At 34.1% G+C, this 20,669-nt stretch overlaps 4 protein-coding genes across 6 annotated transcripts in view; 2 read left to right on the forward strand and 2 right to left on the reverse strand.

Moving 5' to 3' along the window:
* The first annotated feature begins 1,247 nt into the window (after window positions 1-1,247).
* Window positions 1,248-9,971, forward strand: LOC115451251 (trimethylguanosine synthase). 3 transcript variants are annotated; one of them, XM_037438725.1, is made up of 10 exons: window positions 1,248-1,547; window positions 1,975-2,119; window positions 2,913-4,276; window positions 4,638-4,848; window positions 5,390-5,651; window positions 6,311-6,464; window positions 6,983-7,149; window positions 7,441-7,616; window positions 7,815-7,937; window positions 8,404-9,971. In XM_037438725.1, exons 1-10 carry the CDS (start codon window positions 1,414-1,416, stop codon window positions 8,497-8,499), a joined length of 2,832 nt encoding a protein of 943 aa, XP_037294622.1. In that variant the 5' UTR covers window positions 1,248-1,413; the 3' UTR covers window positions 8,500-9,971. The 3 variants fall into 3 exon arrangements, with proteins under 3 accessions (XP_037294622.1, XP_030035343.1, XP_037294623.1); XM_030179483.2 differs by having other exon boundaries at window positions 1,250-1,547; window positions 5,402-5,651; XM_037438726.1 differs by lacking the exons at window positions 1,248-1,547; window positions 1,975-2,119 and adding an exon at window positions 2,235-2,771.
* Window positions 9,972-10,850: 879 nt separating this feature from the next.
* Window positions 10,851-12,503, reverse strand: LOC115451252 (small nuclear ribonucleoprotein F). Its single transcript, XM_030179484.2, has 3 exons — window positions 12,273-12,503; window positions 12,015-12,204; window positions 10,851-11,581 (listed from the first exon to the last, which is right to left on the reverse strand). Exons 2-3 carry the CDS (start codon window positions 12,187-12,189, stop codon window positions 11,490-11,492), a joined length of 267 nt encoding a protein of 88 aa, XP_030035344.1. The 5' UTR covers window positions 12,190-12,204; window positions 12,273-12,503; the 3' UTR covers window positions 10,851-11,489.
* Window positions 12,504-12,819: 316 nt separating this feature from the next.
* Window positions 12,820-17,565, forward strand: LOC115451255 (RAB6-interacting golgin). The gene is made up of 4 exons (XM_030179490.2): window positions 12,820-13,035; window positions 14,781-15,279; window positions 16,120-16,260; window positions 16,646-17,565. Exons 1-4 carry the CDS (start codon window positions 12,954-12,956, stop codon window positions 16,950-16,952), a joined length of 1,029 nt encoding a protein of 342 aa, XP_030035350.1. The 5' UTR covers window positions 12,820-12,953; the 3' UTR covers window positions 16,953-17,565.
* A 48-nt stretch (window positions 17,566-17,613) lies between these two features.
* The window catches only part of LOC115451256 (protein FAM166B), a gene marked incomplete in the record, with an annotated part of 14,433 nt that continues 11,377 nt past the window's right edge, over window positions 17,614-20,669 (reverse strand). Inside the window, 3 exon segments of the mRNA XM_037438728.1 lie at window positions 17,614-19,428; window positions 19,634-19,830; window positions 20,149-20,301. Of these exon segments, the coding sequence (XP_037294625.1) occupies window positions 19,196-19,428; window positions 19,634-19,830; window positions 20,149-20,301 (583 nt within the window).

Genomic DNA, 20,669 nt, shown 5'->3' on the forward strand with positions numbered 1-20,669 from the left:
ATGAGTTTTTCTTACAGGGATATTAATAATTTGTGCTGTGTGGTCAGAAAGGTTAAAGTCGATCACCTTGGTAAAACATTTTTCCGAGAAATTAATTGCAAAATTATCAATACATGTGTCACTTTGCAGTCGTGTAGGTTGGTCTATTTGTAATATAAGATTATAATTAAGTAAATAGTTTTTAAATTCGATAGAAGTTTTATCTTTTTTTGCAATATTGATATTAAAGTCACCACATAAAACGACTTTTTTGCGTGTTTTATAACATATTGTCGGCAATATAATATCTAATTTGGCGTAGAAAATATCTAGATTACTGATTATCGGTACTCTATAAATACATAAAATGACGAGGTTATGTTGCGTTATTTCAATTGCACAGCATTCAACAGCTCCTTGAGTTGACATATCTGTTATGTTCTTCAGCTCTTTGTACTGATGGCCTTCTTTTATTAGTATGCAGGCTCCTCCTCGTTTTGTATCTCTAGAAAAATATGCTGCCAATTTATAACCAGGTATATTGAGAAGATCTTCTTGTCCGTTTTCCATAAAATGTTCTGTAATACAGATGACGTCTATACCCGTTGCCTGAAGCTCAAATATCTCATGCAGATGTAAAATTAATTGATCGGACTTATTTATCAATCCCGCAATATTTTGATGCATAATTGTCAAATGCTCATAGAAAAAACTTATTCGAAGCTTCAGTAACAGTGTTCTTTCCTTTGGTTTTATTTTGTGCTATTGTGCTTTTAATATTCCTAAAAAGAGTTTTCATTCCCGAATTATTTAGGCGTCCTTGTCGACCCCGTCTAGTGTATTGAACAGGTGAGCAACTAAATTACTTAGGCGTCCTTGTCGACCCCGTCTAGTGTATTGAACAGGTGAGCAACTAAATTACTCCATTTGTCGGTTTTGAAAGGTACTCTAAAAGCTAAAGATGACCTTCAAAAACAGGGAATATTATGCGAACATTTCTAAATAGCCCAAATAACGTAAAATGGTCTAATTTGAAAACACTGCTCAAAAGTATTATACAGTACAAGTAATCCTATTGAAAAGCAGTCTATGATTAAATTTTTTTTAATTGAACAAAATTCTATAAATTAGCTTTACTTTATTGTTAGAGATCTTTGTAGTTGTGTATCCAAACGTAAATTGGCTACGTTTCTATACACGCAAATTGTAATCATTTTTAACAATACTTAAAGGTAAGTTTGAAACTAAGATAAAAATGTTAAACGGAAAGCCACACATCTCGCGTCATTCGATCTTCGATTTTTGGGTTTGAATTGGTTAGGTTTGTAAAATAATGAAAATGTGAAAGAAACATTATTAAATTTACTTGTATTTACGTTATACATATTGTATCTGGTCTGTATGTGAATAAATAGTGACAACAAATCCATAACAATGTCGGAATATTACGATCATTACCATCGTTGGGAGCCTCTTGCTGAATTTCATTTCAACATAGACAGTGAGAATGAAGATGAATACGACGAAGATAATTTCCTATACTGTATATGTAGCAGAGCATTCATCAGGTGAGTTCTGTTCTTTTTTATCTAATAGTAAAGGGAACTAAATTTCAAAACACACCCTCCACTGATTTAAAAGAATAAAACAAGAAAATTGTAAGTTGTGTTGGAATTTTATAGACATAAGCTATTTATTGGAATTAAATACTGGTGTTTTACTTTAGAATATGATACATTATATATTTAAAGGCTTTAAATATTTTTACTACACATATTTGGACTGACAATCCACCACAGTGGATAAAAGTGCCTAAATAAAAATAGACAAAACAAAATTACTTTGCTTTCCTTTTCTATAAATTAATATAACGGACATAAAACGGTTAACTTTTGGTGGGAGTATACTTACCAACGAGTGATAAGTGATCCAAGTGATTGTTTTCTATGAAATATATACATTTTTTCAATAAATAAAAAGCCCACTGTTACGCAGGGACACTGTAAAAACATATAATGCCGAGAAAGAGTATGCCAGTGAGAGTGACATAGAGGTTCTTCAGGACTCACAGTCTCAAGAGGGAGAGGATCAGTCACATGTACACTTTTCCCTGGACACCTCCTATAAGGTCAAATGTGAGGTAAGTACATATAAACATTACAATGCTATTCCAATTTTTATTACAGGCCTAGTGGCAGAATATTTTATAATGATGTGTAAAGTTTTATGTACAATATGTAGGTGTTTTAGTGTTATGAAAAATAAAACACTTTACACAAATCACATAATATCTAGTTTCAAACAGATCAGCATAATTATGTTGACTGGTGAGAGAAAATCAATTCTCGTCAACACTTTGTACGGACCCCACACTTACCATCAGGTGTAGAGGGTTACTCATCTCCTCCATACTTAAGAAACATGTGAATTGTTCAGGGTTGGATTTTGGGTCCGATAATGTTGAAGGCTAAGTGTAACATTTTAGGAGGAATATTATCCCATCAAACTACAAACACATGAGTTGTTGTCCTCTGAAGAATTAGAGATATAGTATTTACAAATACCTATTTATGTAAAATAAGTTGTCCAAAGTATTTGTTAAAATTTTTATACTTTGTCTTAATATTCATCAGCTGAAATATTTGTTATTAACAATAAGTATGCTGTGCATTGTCATAATTAAAATTTTATTAAACAAATCTAATTCTTATTTGTTTTATAAAATGCCCTTGATAACCGTACAGTCAAAGGGATTCCTGGAGTCAGTAAGTGCAAGTGACTACTTGAATCAGGTGGGCCATATGCTTATGCTTTTCTCCATTTATCTTCAGTAACTATCATTTGCTTTCTGTAGAATTGAAATATTTATTTCTTTACTACAGTTGCAAAATTTACATTCTCTTTCAATTACAATTTGAATATTTTTTGAACAGAAAGATGATGTTGCAAGCTGTTACTGCAGCGCATCGCACACAGAAAACTGTTGCTCAACCGATGAACATGATGCTGTACAAATCCATGGCACGTCCCATGCCTTGCAACCAAGTGACAGTGGTGCAGACCTTACATATCAAGACTACCATTCTGACTACACCACACATGACAAGCTGGAGAGAATGGACCAAGATTTTCAAGGTATTATTGGAGATGAAGATTACCTCTCAGAAGAGACTTGGGACAAATTCTGGGCTATCAATGGGGAAAGGCTTATTTGGGCGTCATGGATTAAGAAATACAGTGACTACATTAATCCTGCATACTTGAATGACAACAATGATTTGATCATGGATGAAAATGGCATACCAAAACAACATTCAGTTGATGAAATATACAAAGAAGCTGCTCAAAAAAATGATGAGGATGGTATGAGGGAGAGAAAGTTTTCTTATGATTCTAAAGTCAATCCTTATAAGAAAACAAATGTGTGTGTCCATGTTGAGAAAAATGAAAAGTTGAGCGGACCAAATAAAGATGAACAGTGGCTGCCTATAGCCAGAAGGCGGTCATGCTCTGAACACGACAGAATACTAAGTCCCAGGACTGTAGCTGGCACAGATTCGATGACAAATGTCACTAAGCTTACTCTATCAAGCTACGATGTCACATCAAGCCACGTCACTTCGGAATCGACGCCCACAGACGATTACAGCGTGTCTTCATCGTCAGACGATCAGTCGAATGACCAAACAAGAATAGCGAATATAGATGATGGACTAGATCAAGTTCCTGTTGAGGAAATGGACACAGAACAGTACTGGCAGTTTCTATGGAAAAAACATTTTGGAGAGCAATACGCGCTACATTATGCCAACTACATACATATACAGAGTCTAAATAAAGATGCTATCAATGTAGTGAAAGCAGAATTCAAAGATAAACTTGAGGAAAAAGTGTTTGAGATCGAGTGTGAAAATAGCGAAGGTAATTCACAAGAAATGCCAACAGTAATAGAAGTACAGACACAGGTACAGCAGATACAACTTGAAGATAAACCTACCAAAACCCGAAAGCGGAACAAGAAACCTAGCAGCAAATATTTGGATTCTGTAGGAGTTTTGCTTCAAACTCTTTTAAAAGAGGAGCAAAAGAAGTGTGATGAGATTAATGAAGTAACAGATGTGGCTGTGGCCGAGGATGTAAATAACAAAACAGACACACAATCAGTGACTGCTAATGACGACGGTGCTGAGGCGACAAGCGTGTCGCAGTCAGTGAGCAACAACAATTTCACGTCTTATAGCTATGACGACGGAGATGACGATCCTCCTGAAGACACGCCCGTCACATTAAAAAGGAGGTAAATGTTTTATACTCTCTTTGTTATCAGATGACTGCTTTATAATACCCCTAAACTGACTTAATTAAAGCATTTCAAGAAAAATCCCCCTCTAAAATAAAATTATGAACCAAGAATTTATTTCTTTTTTTAGTTCATTGTGTGATCGGCGATAAACTGATCTATGTGCGGGAGTTCCCCGCAGATTGCAGCCAAATTATTGGCTGCGGTAATTTTGTTTAACTTGCACTTGACGGCTGTCAAGGTTATTTTAAGCATCCGGGTTATAATGTTTGCATCCTCTATAGGTTTAATGGAATATGCATTTAAATCTTCGCTGTTAATATACTGAGCTTATAAATAACTAACAAATTTATTTTAGTCATGAAATCGACGACGAAGAAGTGGCGTCTGAGAAGATAAGGTCAACGTTCGAGACTATGGGCTTCTGTTTACACACAGACAAAATGCCTAAGGGATTGTTAGTGTACAGAAAACGTATTGGGAGGCTGCGCCCGCCCAGGTACAAGAAGATCGGCGGTGGAAAAAAAACATACTTTGATGATGACGGGAACGCCTACCAAGTTGATCAGGTATGTAGTCTTACTATTTTTTCCAAATTATTTTTTTTCCATATACGAAAGTTTTTTCCTAACATACTTTATATTGTTTTTAAACGATACCGTCTGGTTATGTCATTAAACTAGTAGGTCTTTACTTAAAAACTGATGTGATCTAGGATTCGCTGCCAATTTTATCTCAAGCAAATACATGAGTTGCTGTGGATAGGAATTTATATTTGATATGGTTAGGGCTCAGTCACTACATATTATATGACATATAAATCATCTCGGTGAATTAAGTAGTTTACATATGGTTTACAGGGGCAATTGCCCCCCTTTTTTGGTTTCACGATGAAAATACCTTATTACTACTGCTTATACTTCATGGATTGAGCGGTTATATTGGGGTCGCCCTGCCTAACGACCCAATGTTGAGTCGCCCAGATTTGATGATAACCTTCAGAAGGGGTAATTGCCGCTGCTAATCACCTCATGTGTAAAGTCTTGAGTAAAATAACCAAATTCTGTGCCAAAAAATAGTTCAATACACCCTTCAACATAGTAATTGTAGACTTATTTACAGACAAAAGACTCACAATATGAGAGGGAAATGCAAACAGATGAGGAAGCGGCACCAGTTAAATCTGATACTGAGAATAAATCAGAAACAAATTGCACTATGAATTTAGAACCGCAAAAAGAAGTTTCAAGCACAATGGATAGAGATTCAGCTGCAGAGACTTTAAATACATTGTTACCTCTCGACTCGGATCTGCTAAGTGATGCTCCAGATGGTAGCGATAGGCAGAAATCTGACGAATATGATAATACAGGTATTCATTACAAAATATATTCAAGTTTTGAAACTATTGGTTTGTATTATTAAGATGATCATAGGTCATAACAGTGTTAAAATGGTTGCTATAGAAGTAATATGACTTAATTTGTACTTTGTGATTGCCCTGGGGGCGTAGTCTTGTGTAGGTTGTATGAGTACAGCTACTGCGCTGAGGCCCTGGGTTCGAATCCCGGGTCAGGTCAAAAAAAAATTGTCACCAGGCTTTTCCATTTTTAAATTAATTCAGTTGCAACCCAGTCAGAGAGTTTGTGGTATCATACCCATGTGCCTTGGAAAGCATGTAAAGTCTTTGGTGCTACATCTGTTCTCCAGACCAGACCATCAAACATACAATCATAATATCCCACCTCTATTCTTAAAGGATAGGCAGAAGCTATAGATCATTAACATAATTACTTTTTTATAAACCATTGTAATTATAATAAGCACTTCAAAAGACCCTAAATGCTTCCCCTAACATGATTCAGCATTCATTATGATTTGCTAATTACTTACATTTAAATTCTCTTAATGAACTTTCCTCATCATAAAATGGATTGTAATTATCCTTTTCATTCATTTACACACAAACCTCCATAAGAGACACAATGAAATTAAAACTGAGTGAGTTAATATCGCACATTTGGGATACAGTGAGCCAGCAAGGGACGACCAAGCGCAGGAGACGACAGAAACGCTACGCTAAGCTGGAGGAAGATGACCACGATGCGAGTGACTTGCCGCCAGAGTTGAGAGACGATCCTAAAATGTTGAAGTATTGGAAAAAGCGGCACTCCCTGTTTCATAGGTAATGAGGCTGTAATATTATGATTTGTAGTTGCATTGATTGAAACATTTGGTTGACATATGTATTAGACATATGTAGGCAGGCGGACGAAATTGGAGTACCTATACTAGACTAAACTTCATTTCACTAACACCATAGTTGTATTTCAAGACAGTGTTAAATTTATACTTTTCTTCTAGTATACACCACTTTCGCGGCTACGCGCAATCATTGCTGAATCGAAGCCTGTGCTAGATTCGCGACTCTTTGATCCAATTAGTCGCCCCTTACGACAGGTAGGGGATGCCGTGGCGGAATTCTCTAGATGCCTCTGAGCAATAGACCCACCACTACAATCCTAACCTCCGCTCACTAAGCCACTGTCGCGCCTGGGCCGCAGCTTATAAGGCCTATTGACAAATCCAGCATTGGATCAAAGGGACATTTGTTCTGCAAGATAATAGTAAATCCTTGTGAAGCTGACAAATTCGTACGAGCAACCAGCACGGCTATACTGTATATTGTTCCTTGTGTTGCAGGTTTGACGAGGGCGTGAAGCTGGACCTGGAGAGCTGGTTCAGTGTGACGCCGGAGAATGTAGCGCGCCACATCGCCACCAAGTGTGGCGCCGCCTCCGCCACGGTACTCGACGCCTTCTGCGGCGCCGGCGGGAACACCATACAGTTCGCGCTCACCTGCCATAAAGGTACAAAGACTAAGTACACACTGTACACAATGTAGTACATTAGTTAGTTACTACAAATCGCTTGTAAGTCTACCAGATAAATTCCACTGAACATTTTTTATGTGCAAAACATTTTCGAGCACAACTCTTAGTGGTTACCAATAAAAAAATGCGACCCTCCACAATACCAGGAAAAGTGCCTGCCAGAAATCGCATATCAAAAATAATTATAAGCATTTATAATTCTTTGATTTTATGGGAGCAGGGAACCACGAGCAAAACGTTGCATACTTATAATATGATGTATTGCAGTAATCGCGGTGGACATAGACCCGGCCAAGATCGAGATGGCGCGCCACAACGCGACCGTTTATGGCGTCGCGGACCGCATCGAGTTCATAGTGGGGGATTTCTTCGAACTCGCGCCCGAACTCAAGGCGGACCTGGTGTTCCTGAGCCCACCGTGGGGTGGGCCTGATTATACTAAGGTAAGACAAATATATTTTTTAATGATAAATTTCTACAGTAACTCTCCGAACTGCAATAGGTTCGGAGATTTACTGTAGAAAGCCCTACTGCACGATGAATTGATTTCTTGAAAAAGGCAGCAGGTAGCAAAACTTGGGGTTTAAAACCCTTAGTGTGCGTGTTATTTTGAGATTTTTAGTGTCTACGGTTGTTTTCAGACCCGTGAGTACGATATAGAGACGATGCTGGAGCCGCGGCCCGCGTCGGAACTGATGAACGTGGCGCGGACGATATCTTCCTCTATAGCACTGTACCTACCAAGGAACTCGCGATCTGATCAGGTACCCAAATAATAATTATTAATTTTTTAATGTCATCTGTGAAACGAGTTGTTTGCTTGACTATGTGTGCATGAAGGTTGTCACACATTTTAAATGACTTCTGGCGAACTAAGTGGAAAATAATTTACGGGATTATAGCAGGAGCGTTGCTAACGCCGTATTAATGGAATAGAGACCGAGGTCTAGGGGTCCCTCTTATTCTATACGTTAAAATGAAGTCTATAGTCTATACGCTCAACAAATTTTAACATAAGGCCTCCTTTGTGGCGATTCACTTCACTGGATTCTAGGGTTGGGATCAATCCATCAAACCCCTCTTGTGCTTCTGCGTAATTGCCACCATTACACAATTAATTGTATACAATGAAATTATTTAGGTTGATACACGAATAATTTATGATATTTTTAGATAATGATTAGTGTTATAAATTTTATTTTTTCTTATAAATGTTTTGCTTATTTCCAGATATTATCGCTGGCCAAAGAAACTGGTGGTTCAGTGGAAGTGGAACAAAGTTTCCTCGATAAAAGATTTGTTGCAATCACTGCATATTATTATTAATGTTGAAAATAAACTAATGCGGTAATAATTAAAAATGGATGGCTATAGTGCTCTAACACTGGAGGATGGCCGTGAGGGCATTTGGAGAGGTAGAAATGTACACGAAGTATTACGTAACTAGTAATGATGTTTTATTCTTCACTTGTTGGTAATGTGTGTATTTCTTTATTTTAATGTTTAACAAAATGGCGATTTGATTACCAGATTTTTAGAAATCGAAAAATTGCAATTAGCCAGGCATTTAAAAATATTTCTAACGGAATTATTGGTACCTCGGCTTGCGTTTACTGTGTTACTAGTTAAGGACTTTTATAATTCAAGATTTCTCAATGTTATTGAAGGTGTTTAATTGTCCCAGTAACATTTTATGTAACGGACTAATTCTTGGTTTATATCCAGGACATATACTTCATTGATTTATATTCATTGTAAAATACAAACTAAGCTACTTTAAAGGATGAAGTATCATTCTCGTTAAAATTTATGGTGAATCTACATTCACCCAATTATCTTGATGTCTATTGCTAGTGACGACAGCCTAACTATAAGCGTAAGTGATGTAATAATTAAATGAATGTTGGCCAGTGTCAAATCACGGCTTATTAGAAAATTATTGTTCGAGTGATCAAGTTAATGATAGTTTCACATTTTCGGCTTATTGTGGACATCGTATCTTTAAAAGCATTTGACAGATGTTTCGAATATAGAAATTTTTTTTCATTGATTTTTTTTTAACCTTTGTGTTATCAATTCGGTTGAATGTTTTTTTTATTGTCATCAATTTCCCGCGTCGCCATTAAAGCGTTTTTTTGTGTTCACTAGGATATAAAATATCATCAGATTTGATTTAAGCCAGCATCACTATTATTATTCGGAAAAATATTTTACTGCCTTCAAAAAGGGATTTTAAAAACATATTCTATTTTTGTATCCAAACCAATATGTTGTGTTCACAGGCATATTTTTTGTAGCATTTATTTTGATAGTCCAATAATGGACACAGCTCAAAATATTTATTTTAAGATTTACTTATTTATCTGAATATACAATTAGATGTATATACAGTAGGATTTTACAATATTTTTCTCCATATTATGCTATGCAACTGTTCAAATATAGAGCTTTGTTTACTTCAGTTCATGTTAACTTCAAATAACAACACCTGATCTTATTTTATACACACTCACTGTGATACAAAGATAATTTGGAAAATATTTTGTCTGAACATTATATTGTTTATGTTACCATTTGATTAACATATCGATTTGTAGATTTTTCGTAAAACAAAAAGAAACTTGAAAAAAAAAGTAAATTATTGAATGGAAAGAAAAGTTAACACATAGATGTTAATTATAACTATTTTATTCTTAATGGTACACCAACATTATTTTAAGATGATATATTTGTAACGGCAATTCTCAGCTCCTAACATTGTAATGTTTATCTGAAATTAAATCATCATAATGACTGATTTTTCTTGTTTAATTTGAAAGTTAGATATTAATCAACCTTATGCTATCTTCAGGTCGATCCAGAAAAAAAAACAGTTATATGACAGTCTTGAAATAAAATTAGATTTTGATTGGGCTCTTTCAATGATGAATTTTGAAATATTAATTCACTATTATCAGCTGTTATAAGCTCAAAAAATTAACACAATATGATAGAATTGCTATAAAATGTACTGAATGGCTGGTTTGAAGTTATTCTTCAATCTTATATTTATATTTCGTAAAATAGAGCTATTCTAAATATCGCAACTGGTGCCTAATTTCAGGTAGGCTAGTCCATTAGCTTTACCTATATTAAAATTGCGGTGAACGAAATGATTACGACATGATCAATTGTCTAATGGTCAACGTAACGCCTCTAATGGAGTCCTTACATTTCAGTGCAGATACAGAATGCATTATGCATATATATTACCTATCCTACCTTACTGATACAAATTTACTAATAATGCTATAATAGCGAAAACTTGGTGAAAATATGTGGATGTTTGTTAGATGTAAACTCAGAAACTGATGCAACAATTTCGATGACATTTGATGCACATATACATCATATTGTCATGGACATGGGCTAATATTTATCCAGGTATCTCACTCCTGTAGGTATTTTTTTTAATAGATGGCGCTGGTATCGTGCTGATGGCGCTTGAGATCAATACAGTATTTTAGAGTATTGTGGCGGGAAATGGTATTATCGCGTGTGAAGCCGCAAGCAAAACAAAGTTCGAAATACATCACAGTGCTCAGTATTTATAAGGCTAAAAACCAGAACAAACTGCTTGAATTGCTTGCACATTGCAGCTCGACATGAAGACAGTAATTTTTGAATGAAACAAAATGTTTACTTCAAATTAGTCTTATTATCTAGTGCTGAATATCTCCCGTACACTTCTAATCCATACAATGTACAAAACTTATAAAGCTCCCATAAATGGTTATCTGTTGCAGTTCTTCTAGTGGCTAGAATAGTTATAATATTATCATATTTTAAACGTAAAACAGTCATTATATCTTGTTTTAATTATGATATTACTCCAGTGTGCACTTATAATATAAATATTTAAAAAATAAAACTTGGATAAGTTTTCACTGATATTTTCTATACCATATGACAGTTCTTTACCATTTGAAGAGATATATAGCCAGCATTAAAGTATATTCATAGGACAAAATATTAAATCACTAAAATGCTATCATTAAACACTTATAAATAATGACCTGATCTCTTATCACCATATTACTTATACTAAAATGACAATTTAAGGACAGTTACAATAATTTTGCCACAATGTTGACATAAGTAAAATGTAATTTCTTGCATATACACTGGGTTAGTCAAAAATATTTTACACAACTGTGAATTTTGCACATTAATAATGAATGTAAAAAGTTTGTATTGAGAATTATGAATTCTCAGTTCAGGATTGATTGAATCAATCCAGGTTATCCACTCCTATAACTAGGAGACTAAGCCTGATGCTATTCTTTCATCTCCCCCTCCTCATCTTCTTCCTCTGCCCCTCGGACATACAGCACATTGTTACACCTAATTAGAACTTCACCGAGATTACCTGGAATTTACAAATTATTAACAATGATATTGTATCAACGGATGCAATTAGACTACTATTGTACATATTCAATCACTGATTAATTACAAAACGAAATAATAAATTTAGTGAGTGCAAATAAATGTCATGCCATGGGTTGGTGAACACAGGGGAATATCAAATAATACTTTGTAATCCGAGTTGTTCGATAGTGTTTATACTGTTTTTGGGCGGTCGTATGGCTTACTATCAGGCAAACGGCAAGCTCGTCTCGTCATGCAAAGCAATAAAACAAACTATTGGTTTTACATATTATAGTATTGTTGGTATAAAATATAATTATTGAATTTACTCATATATAATTATGGTTCGTTTACCCAGAACCAATCATTAAATATAATTCAGTCGTATTTTGTGTTTTATAGGCTTGTTTACAGACAAATTCCGCACTAACCTGTGCAGTTCCCGTCGACGATTTCCTCGGTGTTTGCTAGTTGTAAATTCATGTAACCGTCTGCTGATACCAGCAGTCCCTTATATTCGTGGCCCCATTTTAGTTTTACTAAAACTGATTTACCCGTTAGACTGTTTAGGAAAGGTTTCGGGTTGATTGGCATAGCCGCCGCCATTTTTTTGTTTTGTATCTAAAACACAAGTAAATATTACTTTTCGAAGATAAAAAACTGACTTACAACAAGAAAATAATACATACCTGCAACTGTACAATAAAACCAATGGAAATCCCAAATAATTTTTCGTATTTATAACCTAAAATACTAAGCCGCCAGATCGGAAATTCAAAGAACGCCAAACTCCAAAGCAAAGGCAACCAACCACAGATTCATAAAACCTAACTATAGACTAAAGAGGCAACTTACAATCTGTGGCAACTATTACGATATGCATTATACATGAAGACCCTTATTCACCATCCATGTTGCTATAAGTCTCGCCCCACGATCCGTTTGGCATCCAGTGTTAATCTCCAGGAAAGCATCTGCTCTTCCAAGTGATCTTCAATTATGTATTATATGTGATGGAGCAATAATTAATTGTCTGGACATCGTTAGGACTTAGGAATTATTAATAAATATAAAGCCCATTTAACATAGAACATTAATCTAGTCCCAGTGCGTGTGCGTATTATACGTCTGCACGTATATAGTATATTAAATCCAGTATGGTGTTTTTGGCAATATGTATTAAGTCGGAATGTGAATAAGGACCTTTATTGCAAACACAGAATATACCTATCAAGTAGTTATATTGTCTTTGATACCTGTTGAATGAATACATTCTTCCGTACCTACACGTCAAATGTGTTGAGGTCACAATTTTTTTTTATATAAAATAAATATTAAATGGGCTACATAAAAAAGTAAATTATTACTTAATGAAAATGTCTACATTTACGGGTTTCAGTGAAGAAGATTTGAAGCGAATAAAATCCGGAGAAACCGGCAATGAGAACAATGGTGAGATTTTGTCGACGTTTTTAATTTTTTTTCGGATATTGATCAATAAAAAAAATATTTACTTATAGCATGAACGAGCCACATATATTTATTTCATGCCTCGGTGTGGGTGTTATGATGATTTTTAGATTTCTTTATGAACATATCGTAACTAGAGGACCTCATGGTTTGGACTTATTGGTTTAGTTTTAGTTTTATCAAAAGCTATCAATCTTCCAACCCCTCACACTTGTTATTCTTTAGCTCCAATATGAACAAGATAACTACATAAAAACGGTTGACTCGACATAATGTAATAAGCATCTCACGGCTGCTACTAATAGCAGACGATGGTAGGTGGTGGTAAGTCACCTATTTCAGTAATTTATTCTTACCTTTTCCCAAATTAACCCTTAATAATAAATAAATGCACACCATAAACCTGACTTAACACTACCACTTTCGATGCAAGTGATTGTTTGTGAGATTCCTAAAATACAAAGTACTTTTGTTCCACATTGCAGGCCTGTGTACATACAAAATATGTTCCCTACAATAAGATAATCAATTTATGATTTATACCATCATACATTATGCTACAAAGCCTTCATTACCGACAAATTTTAAATAGAGTTATTCCAGTTGAGGTCCGGCTAATTTGCTGGTGGTAGAATATATTTTATATCCACATGGGTAGCAACCACCTCACACAAGGTGTTAAAATCTGCCATAGTGGCCCATATAAGTTTGTCACGTTCCGGGATCAGCCTGTGTATATTCGGTTCCAACAGGCAGGCATAATTGGTTTAACTGTCATGGGGTAATCATCTCTCGTCAGTCGACATTCTATTGGACCCCACTTCACTTACCATCAGGTGCAGTGCACATATAAAAAATAAAAAATATTATTAAGTAAATACTTGTTGGTTCGGTAGGAAAAACAATTTGTCCTTATTAACTTTGGGCTGGAATTGTTACTTGACCAGTTTAAAAAATCACAAAGTAGTGCACCCATTAAGATTTAACAGAAAAGGGTGCACTGAAGCATTATTGAAAAGCAACATAAAAACTATAAAACCTGATCCTCCCTAAGATATGGTATATTTGTCAATATTATACATTGCACTAAATAAACATCTTTGTATTTGAGAAACAATAGCTTGTTTTAATGTGTATTTGTTTTTATGAGCTGTAATAAGGCTTATTGATATTTTGTGTGCACCAACAGTATTACATTTGAATTATAAATTGAAATAGGGCATATTTTCCCATACAGACAAAAATTACGTTATTTAAAACTTAATGACTGGTGCTTTGAATTAATTTTTATTAAATTGTGTAACAAAGTTAATTTTGTTGTACACAATTATAGTTATGTTTCTTTCTAGGAAGGTATCAAACTAATGCATCAACTATCAAATAGTGAGTCATAATTAATTTGCCAAGGCTACATCATTTGTTAGATCAGCTATCATAGGTTCATATGAAATGTGTGGATTTAAAACGGGTTTGATTTCATTTGTTGAGTTCCTGATGTTATATGTAACACAGGATGTCATATCAGTGAACTGTGCTGCATTACTAAAGCATGTCATTTAGTTTTATTATTCTAACCAGTGTCAGTTGTTACAATTTAGTTAATTTTTAACTTATATCGCTCCTTAATTTGTAAGTTTCTTACTTATTGATTCATTGATGAATTATTACAGTATGTATGTCACAAATGTCAATATTTTCTTGCTGAAAAGTGTACTATATTGTTACAGTTCCACCAGTTAGCAATATTGGAGCCAAAAAAGTGGGAAAGATTTCTATCAAACCTTCAAGGCCTACATATAAGTACAAATCACCCGTCTTACAAAAACAGAGCTCAGATGATGCCATAGATGAAACACAATTTGATAAATGTAAACTAAGTATAAGAACACCAACCTCACCAGTTTGTGATAATATACTTAACAATAAGAATAAAAATATGGAACATAATGGCGATTTGCATAATAATAATGTCATAGATGCTGAGGAATATGTGAATAATGAAGTAAAAGAAACAGTAAGTGATTCTGAAGAAAATAAAGAGAATAAAAGTGTCCATGAAGTAAACACTACAGTGAAACCGGATATTGTGAGAGGTGTGGAGAATTATACAGAAGATGAGATAGCGAGTCACAGAGCGAAAATGGAAGACTTACAGTTGAAACAGAAGATCATGGAGGAGCAGAACAAGAAGAGGAAAGAAATGCTGGCTAAAGCATTGGCTGATAGGTAAGAAAATAATCCTGTATTTAATATTCAATACATTAGTATCATTAGTGTCACTAACGTGAATATATTAACTATAATATATAATATTTTTAATTTTTTAGCCTAACTCATATTAATAAGGTATATTCTACAACAAAATTGTTATTGTCAATTCAAAATAGTAGAATGTGTATAATACAAAATACATATGAAGCAAACCTAAGACCTTAAAGTTCACATGACTCAAAAATTATGGTGATAATTATTTCTTCAGCTTTATTTTTTTTCATAATGTCACAACTCAAAGGCAAAGATTGTATAAATATTTTATGGTTGAGATTTTATTTATGTAGCTGTATGTAATTGTAATGAATCTTCAATATTTGTAGTTTTATCTCATAATATCACATTGAGAGAAGATATCTCGAGTGGATCTTATCAGTTCTATGTGTCGGTTCACATGTAAGTTTGTGCCTATTGATGTCTTAAATTGTTTCAATATGTTTTTATAAAAGTTAAATACAGTACAACAAAAATATGTTTAAGTGTAAAAATTATGAACAAATTTTATCATTTGATTACCAAAACAATATGGTATGTGACAAAAACTGTTGAATTTTTCTATATTTTGTATGATGCCAATTACTTTATGCCATAATAATGACATGAGGTATTAGATATTATTGGCACTACATTTTCATTATATTTCAATAAAATTTCTATTAGTTTTTTGAATTAATAAAAGATGTGTCTAGTGTTTTGATGTCCTGGTTAATTTCCAAACACAACTATTGGATTTTTCACTAAGAATGCATGAGATTAAAATCAAATTGGATGTAAGGATATTGTAAATACTTACAGGACAAAACAAACAGCAGAGGAGGTACAAAGGCTAGAGAAAATAAAGAAAGAATTACAAGTATTGGATGGACAATTTTCTCAAGATGTTGCTGTGTTACGGAAAAAGATTGATCAAGCTTGCCTGACGTATAGTGAAGCAGAGTGAGTAGTAACTAGTGATTTATTTTTAAAGTGGAAGTTTATTGCGTTTTTTATTTACCAATCAATGGAAAAGTTGAACGAAAAAGTGTACTTGCATTATTCACACTTAGGGTTATATTTTTTGTGTGAATCACAAGTACATATGTTTGATAAAAATTTGCGTTCAAATGTGTTGTTTTGGATATCTATTCATAAGGTTTTTAACTGTTTTAAGGACTGTGAAATGTATTTATTACTTTCATAAGTTTTAAATCACAATAACAGTATATGGTGATTAAACAGTTGCATACCTGCAAAGATATATTCCAAATGTTCTTTTACTTAAGTCTTTTTGTGAAAAGATACTTGTACAGATTGATAATAAGCTCTTTTTTTCTATTTGTAGGAAACATTATCTCAAAGTGGAAAAAGAGTTTCTGCAAGCAAAAATAAATTTACAGAAAGAGAAAGAGAAGAAGGAGTTACTAACTGAACATTTGTGTGCTTTAATCACTCATAATGAGACACGGAAGGCACAGAAACTCGAGACTTTGATGCTAGAACTAGCTACAGACAAAAACAAAGAGTTGAATGAAATGATTGGTGATAGAAGTAAGGAAATTAATGAAATGGCCACTGATGATGAGAACCCGGTGATCATTGATGGAGTTGATGAGAAAACGGGTAAAATGGTCGAGATTGCGAACAGTTGAGATTATATTTCATTTGATTACTTAACTAAATATACTCGAATTGCTATTGTTCATGTTATAGAAATTACTTATTTAAGTTCCCAACCCGGTACTGTTGTAATGTAAAAACGCAACGGCTCTTTGAGACATGTTCGATATTATTTCGTATATTTCTAATGTCCATGTTCCGCTACCATTACGAAACCTTTAATTAATTAGTTCCGATTTATTAAATTATCAATATTTTTAATGTATTATTTGTTCAAGATTTAAAGTTATTAGAGCCAAAATAATAATTTGACAAAGCAATTGTAGGTGATAGTTAATTCCAATTACTTTATTAAGACTACATTAATATCAAACATGATTATCTTGAAACAATATAATGTGCCTTATGTGTTTGTACCTTGTCTTATCGAATTCTCGTGATAACAGTTGTGTGAAACATGACAATAATTAATCGATTAATTAAATGATTAATTGGTATTATTAAATATAAAATTCTATAGAATTTATTAGGCCAGTCCTAGTTATAATTACGCCAAATGTATAAATTATTTTAATTATTTTTGTATCTATTTTAATACAAGTATCTAATGTTAAGGTTATAATAAAAGCATTATTAATTTTACAAGTTTTTATTTTTTATTCTATTTTTAATTTAACATCTTATAAAGTTCATTAGGATTTAATAAGACGAAATGGCATTAACAAATTAGAAGTATGGTTGACATACTCTTCGAATGCTTTTATAAACCACCAAACATAAGTCAGCAAAAATCGATAGGTGGAAGATTGTATTATTATTGATAAGATGGTACTTAAGTACTAACGAAAAATAGAGTAGTTGGATGTACTTTATGAGAAACTTTCCAAAAATCTAATATTCTGGTGTCGTAGATTTTTCATAAATAACACCCAATATGTGACTTAAAATTAAAATGATGCGTTAAATGTCGCTCAACAATGCCAACTTATGTTTGTTGATTTAGGTCTGAATACTCCCGGGCATTTTCCCGCCATAATCTACATAGATTGCTTATGATAGATGGCGTTAGTAGGATTCTAGAATGTACACAGATAACGGCAAATCATCGTAACAAATTGCCTATGCAATGCTAGAGATAATTTTATTTTTATTGTAGTTAGCTCTTGAATTTAATTAGATAGCTTATAAAACGTTTGAGACATGAAAAAAAAAACGATGTAGCAGATTTTTTTATTATTAGGTACAGTCAGCCTCAAATTAATGTATACCCAGATAAAGACCAAATGTAGGTATTACAAAGTTAAGATATGTCTTCCTGTTGTATACAGTTATTTGAAGGTGTCCATTAATTCTCTTTAAATGACAACAACTTGTATTAATAATGCTTCACCTCCTTCAAACATTAGGGATAACATTTTATTTAATTTTATTACTACACAGCAGAAGTTATTCAATAAACTAAGAAACTTACATATTATTATACATTACTGTATTGTTTACAGGCACCTGTTCATTTACACTAAAATCTAGCCTCTTGCTAATAATATTTTCTTGTCGACGCTGCAGTTTATTATAATCTAGAAAAAATATCATTATCTAATATTTTTTGTATTTTAGGAATCTTAATCTAAACATCTTGTCGTTCTTAAAAAATAATACGGTCACCGAGTGTATTCTTCATTTTACAATATAGGAAATGAGTTCTGAACCTGTGCTACTTCAATTCATCTATATTCTAGAAGCTACGAACCTTTTCCGTATTTGTCGATGCACAATTAGTTTATCTTCGATGCTTAGAACATTTCTTTACAATTTTTTTAATCGAAATAATTTAAATACTGCTTCGTTACATTGAATACGCCTTGTAAATATTTCTATATGTCGACTTTAAAGCAGACTGATATAAATACATAATACATTAGAATGGTTCACTAGATCTTAGGGTTTTAAAATCACAAAACAAGGAAAAAGCACGAAAGATCACTTCTCATAACAGACACAATCTCATGGGCCGTCACATAAGTATGTGTCAGAAAGCCCATCGCCGGTCTCAAAGCGGCCTAAATTAAAACCGATATAAATCCAGTCAACAATTCTTCGATAAAGTTACCGCCTATTGATTACCCCTGCTAGTTTTTTATATACCATATCTCAGTTTCGGTTGAATTCTACGTTCCTATTTACACGACGTATTCAATTCAAGACAGGCCCGACTTGGCCAATTACAGAAGAATGTTCATCGGGCCTTTGTAAAGAACATTCTTCTGCCCGTGTGCTATCCCCAATTCCAATAAGAATATTTCTTTCCATTCTCCTTTAATATCGTTCTTATATTTGAGTCGGCGTTTATTAGTTCTTTTCGTTTGTCCCTCTCTAGTCTAATGAGTTCCAATCCACGCTTCGCGGCGCAGTGGTATCTCTGACTGAGGGATGCTTCGGATCCCTTTATTCGAGGTATGTGGCCTGTGTAGCCAGCTATCGGAGGGAATTCCGGTGAAATTGTGTTTTCTGAAAGGTAAGAAATTGTTTATTTGTGCTGTTATGTTCGTTTGCTATACAAAAGTATTTTTATTTGTTTAAACCTTGCAAAACATTCACGATTACTTATATATTAAGAGCAGTGATATTTAATGTCTTGTAGCATTAGCTGAACTGTAAACTCTACTCTCCTCTAGTAACAAATACCTACCATGTACTACAATAAAGTATTTACCTTTGTACTTATTAATCTCCCTAAATCTACTAAGATCGCGTCGTATCTCGTCCCGGGAGTGCACGGTTTCCATTTTCGGCGCGCTCCTGGATCGCACGTAGCTCTTGTTCAAATCTGCCTTGCGTCGCAGATCGCGTTGATGTTCGGTGAAATTCGTCATGCAGTCGTCTGCGGCGCGTCCGTACGATTTACCGTAACTGTGGACGTAATTTGAATGAATATATGAATAAACTGTTACATTTTAAAAATATGTTGGTGCCTATCTATTTCGTTGTAATACTAAGTTTATCAATTTATGAATGGGTCATGGGACTTAGTGATTTTCCCCATGAATAATGTGCAAAGTATTTCTCTTCCCGCATTCCTCTACTTAATAGTAAGCCGTGACCACAAAGTCCTGATACCATTGGCATTTTCAATTTTCAATGGTGGTGATTATTTATATGCGAGAGAGAGTAAAAAAAAAGTTCCCACAAATTTAGATAGGTAAAAAAGCTCCTAAACTTGTAACTCACGTGAAGTTCATCCCGGGAACGTAGCCCGTATAACCCGTCATATACGCGGTCTGCCGTTGCCTCATGCCGTCGTACACGTCCCTCTGTGGTCTCTCGTACCGTCGCGTGTGGTCTAACTCGTAGTTATCCCCAGGACGGTATTCCAACGGTTTGCTGCAAGATGACTGACTTTATTTGACGTCAATTATGTCGGATACTAAGAAAGATGTAGACAGTTTCGTCCAAAGAATAAATTAGCCAACTCGGACCAGTAACAAGGTCAAATAAGGCTACAAAGATCGGGTAACTTCGCGATTGCCAAAATTCCGAAATAATCCTTCGGCAATTTATCCAATTCTTTGCGCGTTTTCAAAGTCGTCATGAAACCACAATTGCTATGTACTGTGCGTGTTCATGGGCGATGGTTCACACCGTCTCGTGATCTACAAATACGTTTTCAGACTTGCTCATGACAAAAATAAAGTGCATCTTCGTTCGACCAAAATAGTGGACGTAAAATATTACAGTTCATAATAATAATA

This window comes from Manduca sexta, chromosome 15 (assembly GCF_014839805.1).
Source record: "Manduca sexta isolate Smith_Timp_Sample1 chromosome 15, JHU_Msex_v1.0, whole genome shotgun sequence".
NCBI classification, from domain to species: Eukaryota; Metazoa; Arthropoda; class Insecta; order Lepidoptera; family Sphingidae; genus Manduca; species Manduca sexta.

What these genes read in the sequence shown, in the direction of transcription:
- LOC115451252 (XM_030179484.2), bottom strand. Translation starts at nt 12,189, where the DNA reads ATGGCGGCGGCTATGCCAATCAACCCGAAACCTTTCCTAAACAGTCTA. An exon ending in CGTCGACGGGAACTGCACAG is followed by an intron (nt 11,582 to 12,014) that starts GTTAGTGCGGAA and finishes TGTAAATTCCAG; the next exon opens with GTAATCTCGGTGAAGTTCTA.
- LOC115451255 (XM_030179490.2), top strand. Translation starts at nt 12,954, where the DNA reads ATGAAAATGTCTACATTTACGGGTTTCAGTGAAGAAGATTTGAAGCGA. An exon ending in AACCGGCAATGAGAACAATG is followed by an intron (nt 13,036 to 14,780) that starts GTGAGATTTTGT and finishes ATATTGTTACAG; the next exon opens with TTCCACCAGTTAGCAATATT. An exon ending in CTGACGTATAGTGAAGCAGA is followed by an intron (nt 16,261 to 16,645) that starts GTGAGTAGTAAC and finishes TTCTATTTGTAG; the next exon opens with GAAACATTATCTCAAAGTGG.
- LOC115451251 (XM_037438725.1), top strand. Translation starts at nt 1,414, where the DNA reads ATGTCGGAATATTACGATCATTACCATCGTTGGGAGCCTCTTGCTGAA. An exon ending in CCCGTCACATTAAAAAGGAG is followed by an intron (nt 4,277 to 4,637) that starts GTAAATGTTTTA and finishes AATTTATTTTAG; the next exon opens with TCATGAAATCGACGACGAAG. An exon ending in CGCGCTCACCTGCCATAAAG is followed by an intron (nt 7,150 to 7,440) that starts GTACAAAGACTA and finishes GATGTATTGCAG; the next exon opens with TAATCGCGGTGGACATAGAC.